Source organism: Triticum urartu, chromosome 7A (genome assembly GCF_056163025.1).
Source record: "Triticum urartu cultivar PI428250 chromosome 7A, HENAU_Tu73, whole genome shotgun sequence".
Classification (NCBI taxonomy): Eukaryota; Viridiplantae; Streptophyta; class Magnoliopsida; order Poales; family Poaceae; genus Triticum; species Triticum urartu.
In genome coordinates, this window is record NC_141879.1 from 516,531,780 (window position 1) to 516,545,073 (window position 13,294).

General features: G+C 46.3%; 1 protein-coding gene across 1 annotated transcript; it reads right to left on the reverse strand.

The window, feature by feature from the left end:
* Positions 1–9,493: 9,493 nt before the first annotated feature.
* Positions 9,494–12,723, reverse strand: PHR2 (photolyase/blue-light receptor 2). The gene is made up of 4 exons (XM_048684763.2): positions 11,700–12,723; positions 10,427–10,656; positions 10,208–10,306; positions 9,494–9,915 (listed from the first exon to the last, which is right to left on the reverse strand). The coding sequence occupies exons 1-4, from the start codon at positions 12,630–12,632 to the stop codon at positions 9,834–9,836; spliced, it is 1,344 nt and encodes a 447-aa protein (XP_048540720.1). The 5' UTR covers positions 12,633–12,723; the 3' UTR covers positions 9,494–9,833.
* Positions 12,724–13,294: the final 571 nt, after the last annotated feature.

Sequence of the window (13,294 nt, forward strand, 5' to 3'; positions counted from 1 at the left end):
TACAGTTGTGCTAGTTGATCTGCTCGATATGTGGTTCTGGTCGGGATAAAGTGAGCAACCTTGGTTAAGGTGTCCACTATGACCCAGACTGCATAGTTACCTCGCTGAGTCTTAGGTAGCCCTGTTATAAAATCCATGCAGACATCATCCCATTTCCATTGTGAAACTGGAAACGGTTGGAGAAGTCCGGCTGGCTTCTGATGTTCTGCCTTCACCTTGTTGCATATGTCGCAACAAGCCACAAAATAGGCAATGTCTTTCTTCATTCCATCCCACCAAAATATTTTTCAAAGGTCTTCATACATTTTAGTACCTCCAGGGTGAATAGAATACGAGATTCGTGTGCTTCCGACGGGATTTTCTTCCATAAATCTGACTGACTAGGTACACAAATTCTTCCACAGAATCGGAATGTACCATGTTGATCCTTAGAAAAATCTGGAGTTTGTCCTGCTATCATACTCTTGGCACGTTTCTGCAGGATGATGTCAGCTGGCTGGGCCTTGTGGATCTCTTCCTCAAGGGTGGGGGTAACTTTCATAATATTAGCAAGGACAACATCAACTATGACCAGGTTGAGCTGAGCAATCTCCTCTTGAAGTTCAGGAGGCAAGGATTTCATTATGGCATTCAGGCTGACAGGCTTTCGACTGAGTGCATCAGCAACCATGTTGGCCTTACCAGGGTGGTAATTTATTCCAAGATCATAGTCCTTGACTAACTCAAGCCATCTTCATTGAGGAAGATTTAAATCTGTCTGAGTAAATATATACTTGAGACTTTTGTGATCGGTAAAAATTTGGCACCTCTTCTCGATAAGGTAGTGTCTCCAAATTTTTAGGGCATGAACCACCACGGCCAATTCCAGATCATGAGTAGGATAATTTCCCTCATGGGGTCGTAGCTGCCGTGATGCATATGCTACCACTTTGCCGTCTTGCATAAGTAAGCATCCAAGACCTTGTCTAGAGGTGTCGCAGTACACATCAAAGCTACGGTAGATGTCTGGAAGAGTCAACACAGGTGCGGTCGCCAGCCGTGTCTTTAGCTCATCGAAACTTTTCTCACAGTCCTTAGTCCATTCATACTTCTTATCTTTCTTGAGCACCTCCATCATGGGTTTAGAAATCTTGGAAAACCCTTCAATGAAATGACGGTAGTATCCGGCTAACCAAGAAAACTCCGGATTTGTGATATGGTTGTGGGTGGCAACCAATCGAGCACATACTTTACTTTGATCGGGTCCATGGCTATGCCTTCGGCGGATAGCACATGTCCAAGAAATCCCACTTGCTTGAGCCAAAACTCGCATTTACTGAATTTGGCGTATAGCTGATGGTCACGGAGTCGTTGTAACACAGCTTTGAGGTGTTCTTTGTGCTCTTCTTCACTTTTTGAGTATATAAGTATGTCATCGATGAAGACTACCATGAATTTATCGAGGAAGTCCATGAATACTTTGTTCATCATATGCATGAAGAAGGCAGGGGCATTGGTGAGGCCAAAAGACATAACTGTATATTCATAAAGACCGTACCGAGTAGTGAATGCGGTCTTAGGAATATCTTCCTTTTTAATCTTGAGTTGATGATATCCTGTCCTTAAATCAATTTTGGAGAATACCTTGGCCCCACTGCGCTGATCAAACAAGTCATCAATCCTGGGCGGTGGATATTTATTTTTGATGGTGACATCATTCAGCTGACGGTAATCCACACACATGCGAAGGCTACCATCCTTGTTATCCACAAAGATAGCAGGTGATCCTCAAGGTGAAGAGCTGGGACGGATATATCCTTTCTGGAGCATTTCATCAAGTTGTTTCTTTAGCTCCACTAATTCTGATGAAGGCATCTGGTAATACTTCTTGTATAACGGTGCGGTTCCGGGCACAAGATCTATTGCAAACTCAAGCTCTCGATCTGGTGGCATGCCTGGAAGTTCTTCTGGAAATACATCAGGAAACTCACTGACCACAGGAATTAATTCCAACTTACCAGCCACAGCGGTGAAGACCATTTCTTTCTTGGGTATGCTCCTGCGAGCATAAAAATTGGTAGTATGCCCCTCTTGACTGGTCAAAGTGACTTCTCGGGTCACGCAGTTTATGCATACTTGATATTGGGTCAGCCAATTCATATCCAAGATAACATCCAACTTTACAGACTCAATTATTATCAAGGAAGTTGGAAAACAGGCTCTGTTGATATTGATTTATAGATTACGGCAGACCAAATTGCTCCTGATCAACGATCCTGGGGATTGTACCAGCATATTCTTGCCCAAAAGCGAACAAGGAAATTTGTTTTGGGCAACAAAATTCCGCGAAATAAAAGAGTGGGAATCCCTAGAGTCAAATAAAATTACGGCAGGTATGTTATTAACAGAGAACATACCAATGACGACTTCGGGGTTCTCTTGACCTTTGTCTGCGGAGAGGTGATGAACGTGCCCAGTGATGTTTTGCTGGGTAGGGCATGACTCTATAAAGTTGACTTGTGGCCTGAATAGAGCATTTGCCTTGCCATTCTTGGGACACTGTCTGGCATAATATCCGGTTTGCCCACAATTGAAGCAAGAATTGTTGCGCTGGCACTCTTCTCGCACCGGGTTGGTCACGACATTCTTGACTTGTGTGGTGGTATTGTTAACATTCTGCTGCAAATTGGGCTTGTATTCCACCTGAGTATGCTGCCAGGTACGAGCCTTTTGTACTGGCTGCACTTCTTTCCTTGGCTCGAACTTGCGCTTGTGATCGTTATTAGCAGGCCTATTGTCTGATACAAGCTTGTGTTCCCTTTCAGCAATGAAAGCCTTGTTTACCAGAGTTTGGAAATTTGGGAAATCAAACATACTGAGGGTACATTGGAGTTGCAGGTTTAATCCCCCCAAGAAACCTGGCAATCTTTATTTCTTCGGTGGCCATGTCATAAAGGGAATAACGGGCCAGATGATTGAACTTTTGCAAATATTCACCCACAGACTGACTTCCTTGAAGGAGCGAGAAATTCACGCTGCTTAACCTTCATAATTCTGGTAGGAATATGATATTTCCGGAATTGATCCTTGAATTTTTCCCAGGTGATTTCTTCATCAGCAAGCCACATGGCTTTTGCGTTTTCCCACCATATGGCGGCAGCGCCTTCAAGATAATGAGTTGCAAACGGAACGTTATCATCTTCTTCGGTACGAGCAATCTCAAGCTTCCTCTCAATGGTTCGTAACCAATCGTCTGCATCCAAGGGATCAATAACATGACTGAAACTGGGAGGCTTGGTTCTTTGAAAATCTGACAGCTTGGAGTGGTGACCGTTCTGATTTCCATTCTGTCCAACCACAGCTTGCACACTCCTTAATATTTCAATCAGATCATTATTCCTCCTTTCCTCAAACATACACAGAATTTGTTCGGTGGAGGGCGGATTTGGCAGTGGAGGCGGTGGTGGAACGTACGGCTCGGGGGAGTGTCCTGCCTATCGTGCGGAACGACGAACAGGAGCATCCTCATGAGCGTCGCTACTGCTGCCTCCCCGCGTCATCCTATAGTGGATTTTCCCCAAGACAACGCAACTGAGATGAGAATCATCCAAAATAAATTGGGGAAAAGCCAGCAACAAATCCCGAGAGAAAACGAAATAGCGGAGAAAACACAACGAATAAAATAGAGTTCCAACATAATTATACATAGCCTCATACATGAAAGATAAACAACATGCCAGGTTCAACTACTCTCATACATGAAACGGAGCATCATGACTACATCCGTACATCATCCTAACAACTATTGATACTCAAACGCTCTACTGCTCTGCTGGTGCTGCGGGGTCCTCTCCTGAAGCGGACCCTGATCCTGAACTGACGACGTTAACTGAAACCTCCAGGTTAAAGGTAACACGACAACGCTGCCTCGAGGGCTCTCCCTCCGGGGCAGGTGCAGGGTGAAGCATCGGGGCTATGGGAGTAGTGAGAAGTGAAACCCACTCAGCAGGAGCACTAAGAGGATTCACGGTCAAGGCTCCCGAGCTACTCGGAGGAGTAACCGGTGGAATAAGTGAACTAGAACTGGAAGAAGCATAAGGAGTAAATCCCGTAGATGATGGAGTAGTAAAAGATCTAGTAGCGGCTAAGGCAGTACGGGCACGAGTCAGCTCTCGAGCCAGCTCACGGATCATAAGGTAGCTAGCAGTGATATAACAAGAAAGGTGGCTAGAAACACTAACAGACTCCGAATCAATGATAGGAAAGCGAACATGACCATTGTCGTGCAGAGAGGGATAATAGTGGAAACCTGGGTGGTTCTGCATCCGGACCTCGTTATAACGGAGCTCGACAAGGACCTCGAATGCAGCAAACTGCACAGCCTGAGAAGCGGTAGAAGCAAAACCGCTTCGAGAGGTACGAGTGTAAGTGCTGGAATCGAAACTGGTGCGCAGAGTAACCACTGTGTGATACTCATACACTGAGTCCGCTAGACGATCCAGGTACACACGATAGACTGGGTCGTCACCGAGGGCAGCCGACGCCACACGTTACGAAGGAGATGCGGCGACATGTACGGCATCAGCTGCAACTGGCACGGATATGGCACCAGAGCCATCTACACTCACAACCATTAGCACTTAGCATAAAAATAAAACGAGTGCATACAATGCAACAACCAGCTACAAATGCTACCGGCACTCCACTTAAACTCGTAACTAACGTCCAGTTAACACGTCGTAGTTTAGAGTGGCCTATAGTCAGCGCGGCTCTGATACCAAGCGTTGTGACACCCCGGCTCAGAGCAACCGGTTTACCATGCATTGCCAGCCCGGAGACCGTTTTATTGATATTAGCGGATCATAGTTCATATTACAACAGGTGACGAGGCCAAGCGGCACACACGGTGCGGCTGAACAATATGTACATTATTTAGTGAACATAAAGGGTCCTCGATAATAGCAACTACACAGCAGCGGAACAACGTCGTAGCGGAACTCCATAGCACAGGGACACCGATGTGGACACGATCTACAATCGAACATCACTCCTTTCCAATGAGACTTTCCTGAAAGCTGGCATGACACGCCAGGTCAGTACATTGAATGTACTTGCAAGCTCACAACAAACATAAACATAATGACAAACAATATCATGATATTTAACCGATTGATTTACTAATGCAACATCATATCATACATGTCGTGATCATGCTCTTGTGATATAAGTCCCTCAGACTTGCTTACCAACGGTGATCATTCTCGGATCACAAACGGACCAACCTCGTGGTCTTTGATCGGGTTACCTCATAACCAAACGGTGATCTTTCCGGCGATCACAACCATGACCAACACTTGGTCGCCAACATCAAGATGATTTACCCACCATCATCCTCTCAACAGTGCAAAGTTCATACCTTAGTGTGCAAAATTAATTAAACGTTGACCCATGGTGTGACCTACTTTCGAGCGTGCCCGTAACCGTGGACTCGGCTATCGATGGATTGAATACACTCTGCAGAGGTAGCGCACTGTACCCACACCATGGAACCCATGGCCTCGCACTCCCATTCGGGTGGACCAACGGCATTCCGACGAAACCCCTCCATTGCCTTGACACTCTCCCGGCCACTCCGACTCACTCCCCACTAGGCTAGTCCTGGGTGGCCCCGTGTCTACCAAAGACACCAACGGCCACCGTCGTGGCAAAACATAAACGGTCCCAAACGGGGACAAGGCACCATAACAACAACGGGCACACAAGGTTATGTCTGCTTACCGGGCCAGGGTACCGCATGCCCATAACCTTCCCTCGTTGGAGGCACTAACTAGAGGCATGACAACGGACCAAATAAAGGCCTTCCCATAAAGGCAAATGTGGTTGCACTGGGAAAACTCGATTCAGTGGCACCATGACCCAGTCAACGATATATTCAAGTGGAGTTATTATCAGGTTCAACTTAAAGTGAAAGTAACCGGTGTCATAATATCCATGAAATGCAGCACTAACATGTGCATCATATATCAACGGAAATAACTGGGTCAACTATATCCACACTAAGCATAAACATCAACAACTCATAACACTCCTCTAGTTATGATTAATCATCACTTTCAATAGAATCTTTACTTAGCAAATTTATCATTTTTCTCATCCAAGAAAATACTCAAAATAATTACTTATATCCATAACCATATTACTTCTTCATAACAAATATTACTTCTAGTTACTTAACCAACTTAGTTAGCTTCAAACTTCTGTAAATTAGTCATATCAACTTAAACAAGCAACCCACAGCATATAAATAATATTCTAGTGATTTAAATGCATGGATTAAACCATTAATTCAAGTTGAAAAATCACAAATATTGTAATGGCACCATGAAAATGTTGTTGTGGCTTGCCTTAGTGCAGATGAGGTTCACAACCCTCCTGGTGATCCTCAAGAAAAGCTTCACTATCTGAAAGCAATTATAAACATAAAAAGAAAAGATCAAGAACCCTTCTGAAATTCACCAGAAAATCTGGGCAGTAGAGAAAATTCTCATTTTTGGTGAGCTGCTAAATTTCTTCATAGAGAACACAATGCAAAAAGAATCAATTCATTTGGACTTATGGTTAAAAAGTTTTGGCTGTTTGAAGCTCTCTGGATTGAATTGAATTTTTGAATTTAAATAAACAGAACTGGGGGTGACGTCGAAGGCGTAAAACCTCGCGGGCACCACCAATCATACCGCTTCGGGCACGTACAGAATGGCTGACTAGCAGGCCCCGCTAGTTAGGTGAGAGGGAGGGGAGGAGGGAAACAGAGAGCGGCGCGGCTCCGCCGGAGCACACGTCGGCGAGGAGAGCTCCTTGGCCAGAACTAGAGGGAGGGATCGAAAGAGAAGATGGAGGCGCACCTGTCCGTACCCGTAGGTTAGCTAGGCGTGGTCGGACGGCATCGGAAACGGCCTCTCCAGCGGCGACAGAACGCAGAGGTCGCCGGAGTTGAAGACGACGGTGACTAGAGGCGACACCAGGGGCTCCAACCGGGTAGAACGGCACCACCGAGGCACGGTGGATGCCCTGGAAGGGTGGCCCGAGCCTGGGAGGGGCTGGAGCCGCGGAGACGACCCGAGGGGATCTCCGGCGAGCTCGAGCTCAGGGACGGCGGCCCGCGGCCTGCCACGGCCGGGCTACGGCTTTCTACGAGATCGTGGAGTGTGTGTGTGTGAGGAGTGGATGATACTCGAGGAGGCTGGGGAGGGCTCTATTTATAGCTGAGCGACGAGGGGGGGTTCGGGCTCCGCCGGAGGACACCTAGACACGGTGCCCGGCGACGAACGGCATCAGTGAGCGAGGGGGAAGGCGACGCAGCTCACGCGGGCACTATGGGCGAGCGGAGACGAGCACAGGGGCGAGAGGGTGGCGACGAACACAGTGCGCAGCGCACTGTTGCGTTGGCCGGACCGCGCCCGTGCTCGCTGCAGCGAGCTCCGGCGTCGACGAGCGCCAGGAGGGAGTTAAGAGGGTCGGGACGATGATCGTGGCGAAGTTTGGCAAGGTTTGGCAGTCAGGGAAACGAGCACGCGCGCAACAGAGCGCTCGACGGCACTTAGAGCGCGGCGACATGTAGGTTGGCACCATGCACACGCGTGGTCACCGCGTGAACTCTGACCCCAGATCGACCTAAGCCTAAACTTCATGTCTGGCGTGTAGTTTGTGGTAGATTGAGAGGTTACCATGCTTTGGTTTGAGCTTAGACGCAGTAGAATGGATTTCAACTCCCTGGTGAGTTTCTGGTCAGTAACTTTGACAGCTTACTGTGGTCAAACTACTGAGAGTTGGGAGCTGGGCTTTGGAGGTTAGCAATCATCTACTAAGGTGATGATGCACAAGAAAAATCAGCCACAATAGAGCAAGTAAAATGGTAGTTGCTGTAGAAACCACCATTTCTGTCCAGAACAGAAAATATTTTCTGTAGCAAAAATATTCCAAAAAGTGATGAAATATTTTTGCTCAGTAAGGTGCCCTAGGGTTCAAAGAATATTTGGGAATTTTCTAAGATTTTTGTGGGCAAGAAAAATTGGGGTTGCTTTGGAGCACATTGAGCTAGCTAGGGTTTAAGAGAGGGAAATGAATATTTTTTATTTAAGAAAAATATTCAAAAAATTATTTTGAGGTGAACCAGAGAGGAAATGATAGTTAGAGAGGGAAATGAGGCACTTGGGTGAAAGTCAAGGGGTACCCAAGTGTTTAAGTCTGTTTGAAAAGATTTCAAACTTCAAATTTCAAAACCAAACCAAATGAAAATCAGGCAAAGAGAAGAGGGCAAAAACCAGGCTGTCACAGCTCGGGGCTTGGGGCCGAGGGAGGCGTCGCCGCGCTCGGAGCGGCCACCAAGAGAGGTGAGAAGGGGTGGTATATATAGGCCTGGAATATAGCCGTTGGATATAGAGCCGTTTGAAAAGTGTCCGTTGAAAATATAGCCGTTTGAAAAGTAGCTGTTAACACTGTAATAAGTAAATTGTCAAATTACTGTTAAAATGGTAGTTGAATTGGTAGTTACAAAATAATACTAAAATATAGAAGAGAGAATATAGATGTTTTATATATAGGCGTTCTGTTGCAAAACTGAATGTGTATATGAGAGAATCCTTTTAGACCATTATCTATATGAATATATATAGACATCTGAATATACACGTGCTATTGGAGATGCTGTAACGGGGTAGCAATGGCTGGCCGTACATCACTTATTTCAAATATTTTGAATAGCACTACCGCTGAAGCCATTGCATTATAGAGAGGTCTTGCTTTGCTATAGGACCTTGGCTGTGCTAATATTATCCTGGAATCTGATTCACTTGAGTTAATGGAAGCATGCAAGGAACCATTGAAGTCTGGAGCCCATACACCGCAATATTGGCGGACTGTTTTTTCAAAGCCCAGGATATTGGATCAGTGAAGTTCTCGCATTGTCGAAGGGATGCTAATCGAGCGGCGCATAAATTAGCTAGGCTTTCCTATGATTCTAGAGTAGATGTGGATTGGGATGGCGATCCTCCTAGCTTTATTCTTTCGGACTTGTTGGTCGATGTAACTCTCGTTTGATTAATAAAATGCGCCCAAGGGCGTCCCTCTCAAAAAAGGAAAAAAGATTGACAAAGACACATCGTAATCGAGGGAAACCTCTCCCGCTGAACAAACATAGTCTGAAAGACTGAAATAAAATTAGAAAAATGCGAGCACAAGTGTAAGACTTGAACCCCAACTGACTAGTTCCACCACAAGGAACCTAATAACCTTGCACTTTAGTCACTGTTGGTATTGCTTCCCGGAATACCTTGCTATCAGGAGTGCAATTACCATCTCAAAAAAAGGACTGCAATTACCACAATGGAGCTCTGCTATATAGAGCAAGGAGCTCAAAACAGGTACACAGATTGCGTTTCTCTTTCATTCAGATGACCAACATTAGATTTTAGGATTCAAAATCCATTTTTTTTTTTGCACATCCCAAAGTCCAAAATTTCACACAAAGATAATCAATGCACCAACCAAAAGCTGGCATATATCAGTTCAATTCTTGTCACCACAAGCGAATCTATTCATTCCTATTATATTCAACTGCAAGAAAGAGAAGCATCTAGGAATTTTTACGATACCATTCAAGTCTTACAAAAAATGTCAGACAGATACAAGGATCTCTTCCAAGATCAAATTGGTCCAAAATGCAGGAACAGCTTACTTGGGGCGTCATTTTCAGGCAACATTTATTGGAAAAAACTTCACTCCATTGAAAGGTTGCATGAGTTGGTCACAACCAAAAACCAGCAGCTGACTCTCTGCTTGGCTAACTACGTGCATACTCAAGCAAACGCAGGGGCTGGTGTGCAACCAGTAGCAGGTGCAACTGTCTTCTGTGCAGAGCTGTACTTCTTTGTGACGAACCTAACATGTTTCATTTGTCAGTTAATGGTCATCAGCTAAATCATACTGCAGTAGCTACTAATCTGGTGTTTAGTGTTTACACACTGATGATTAAAGTAGCTACACATCTTCCTAACATCTCGATGCAATATTTCTTTGACAGGCGATCATAAAAGGAAGCTAATAATATTGTACTGTCATCTCTGTTCTCTTGATGAAACAATCACTTCAACAGACAATGCAATTTAGTGGATATCACAAGTGTAAGTACATGATATCATCATAAGTATTGAGGTTTATAAACAATAGATACCTGAAGAAATCTCTCCATAGCAATTCAAACATTAACCAATTTGTCCCAGCATCGGATGTTCCGTCACCGTCCTTGGGTGTTGACCCTGATGGAATTGTTCTAGAAGAGAAAATTGCCAATTATGCACAAAAGAAATAAGACCATAACATAATGATGAGACAGAGTATGTTACTACTTTCTCCCTATACTTCTGTTAGGGTTCACAGAAACATCACATACCTAATGGCATGCTTCTTCAACTCCTCATACATGAAACGTGGAGAAAGACAACCAGTAGCAAGCCATGGTGAAATTTTGCAGGAGAAATTAGCACCATATATGCTATTCTGAGTACTATCTTTCACAGCTTTGTTTGGCTGCATACAACACTCTGCAGCAAATTTCTTCAGCCTTTCCAGGGCTTCTGCCTCACCACCAATGAGATTTGAACCAGCAGCAGATTTTGAGTCCTGAATTAACAAAGTGAAATTTCAATTTCAGAAAAACATAGCACTCAGGATGACAGATATGTTGAACTGAATGTAGGGAATTGTTAATGACAGGAGCACAAGCACAATCATTAATGGAAACATAAAAAACTACTCCCTCTGTAAACTAATATAAGAGCATTTAGATCACTACTTTAGTTATCTAAACACTCTTATATTAGTTTACGGAGGGAGTATTATGCTAGGTATACAAACATTACAGAAAGATATGGACTATAGCTCAAATAAACTGATCCTATCCTATCGTTGTTGTCACTACCACAAAACTAAGCATCTGGTGTCAGGCTGTCAGCATCAATGTCGCAGTCCACATTTTACACGTACGAATCAAGCAGACCTCAGGTTATGGGCTTAAGCTGTCATTAAATTAGTGCGACACTGGGACAACAGAGAAGCATATCACGATTGTACAGAAGCAAAGACAAAACCATTTTTTCTTTTCATGTGGTTGGTCGGACCCTACACACACGGGAGCTACGTGCACTGGTGTGCCCTTTTTTTTACAATCTTGTCACCTTTTTTATGAATTTACAACAAAAAGAAGAAAAATGGTCATGCTCTCATTTTGTCGCCTACTGCTCTGAAAATGCTACCACATGCCCGGCCAAACAAGAAGCAAGCATGCAAACCCTAGCACTAACTTCATTAATATGGCCAACATGCAGCAATTATCGTATGAACCTAAATACACGAACAAGCAACCTTTCTACTCAATTCTCATTCCTTAGTGTCAAAGATGCGTTGATCCAACTTACTAACATAATCGCCTAAGAATACACTGTAATCTTTTACAACAATTCACTAGCTAAATGGTCAACATGACCAAGCAAGCTATACTTGGCTGCACCATCCAGTTCTATTTTGCACAATTCAGTGCGAGAATTATCGAACTCACAAACTTTCACCACGCAAGAGTTTGCATTGACTTATATCTTGGCAAGAAGCTGAATGTAGTGAGATTCAAATGTGTTTCGCGAGAATGAGGTGTCTCTGAAAACTTTTACCTGTGCCATGGCCGGTGGTGCGGAGAGTCCAAGCTCACCAAGCGTGGGGATGTCACCAGGTTCGAGCACATTCTTCATAGGCACACACTTGACCTCTTCTGGCGCGTCCAGCACCTTCCTAACCTCCAACCCCTTGACGGCCTCCCTGAATCCGCCATAGTTGGATGGCATGTCATCGAGCCTGAAGGGCAGATCGTCCAAGTGGTACAGCGTGCTGCCCCAGAAGTACTTAACCTCGACGCCTTCCTTCTCTATGGCCTTGCTGACCTTCTCCTCCGCGCGGCACTCGTCCCGCGACACCTCCCCATGCGCGTAGACGGCCTCTGCTCCGGCTGCACGCGCGAGCTCGGGGATCACCACCTCGGGCCTCCCAACCCGCACGACGAGGTCGCCGCCGCGCGCGCGGAGACTCCGGCGCAGGTCGGCGACGGAGTCCAGCAGGAAGCTGGCGCGGTAGGGCCCGGTGCGGTCGAAGCCCGAGGGGGACTTGCCGAAGTCGCGTGGGTCGAAGACAAAGACGGGGAGGAGGGAGGACGACGCGCCGACGGCGGCGTGGAGAGGCTCGTGGTCGTGGAGGCGCAGGTCGGCGCGGAACCAGACGAGCGTGCGGCGGCGGCCGGCGGCGCCGGGGGCGCCGGAGGGGAAGGAGCGGGAGAGGCCGGGCGAGGAGGCGGTGAGCGGGGAGAGGAGGGAGGCCGCGGCGGCGTTGAGGCGGGTGGCGCGGCGTGGGGAGGAGGAGGCGGCGGAGGGGTGGAGGCAGACGGCGAGGGTGGAGATTTGGGTGGGTAGGTGGGCGGCGGAGGGGACGGAGGCGAGGGTGGCGGGGGCGGTGGGCGCGCGGAGCGAGAGGGAGAGGGAGAAGGAGGCGAAGGGGAGGTTGGGGTCGTCCCGCGGGTGCGCGACGGGGTCGGAGTCGGAGGCGGTGGCGGCCATGGATGGCGAGGTGGCGGTGGGGTGGGGTGGCGGTGGTTGAGATGCGGGAGTGGGTTTGGTTCGGATGAGGCGCGAGGGGAGGAGGGAGGTGAGGTGAGGTGGGTCGGGGTAGGCGACGGGGGGAAGGTGGTGGAGAATTTCTTTTCTTTTCTTTTCGATCCCACCAACCATTTTCGTGTAATGGTTTACCCGATTTCGCCATTTTCGTCCACCACACCAACCCCCGTGTGACCGTGTCCGTTGACACGTGAGGTTTTCCACCAATTTTACTAATTCATCATCTTGTAAAGATTTTTTTTGGGAGATACCTTTACTCTTATAAAAAGCAGAGTTGATGATGATGATGTCTTGCCATCCTGCAATATAGGCCGCCTGATCTATATCTAACAAATAAAAAAAAAACTATGACAATTTACCCGCACTCCTCTTCACATTTGCAGATAAGGTCTTCCCTCGTTCATCATTTTCTTTCACAAGATCTTGATGTAAGAAAATTAACTCCTAGTCACCAACGCGGATTATCAAACGGACACACTCAAATGTGGTGCATACGCGACATCTGTTCGAGCCCCGGTCATCCAACTACATTTCCAACAATTTCTTCAATTTAAAACACGAATTTCAGACAAAATTTAACCGAGTTCATATATTACATGCAAATT

Coding starts and splice junctions, on each gene's coding strand:
- PHR2 (XM_048684763.2), bottom strand. CDS start 12,632: ATGGCCGCCACCGCCTCCGACTCCGACCCCGTCGCGCACCCGCGGGAC. Junction 10,657..11,699: donor CACCACCGGCCATGGCACAG/GTAAAAGTTTTC, acceptor TTGTTAATTCAG/GACTCAAAATCTGCTGCTGG. Junction 9,916..10,207: donor CTATGGAGAGATTTCTTCAG/GTATCTATTGTT, acceptor GAAACATGTTAG/GTTCGTCACAAAGAAGTACA.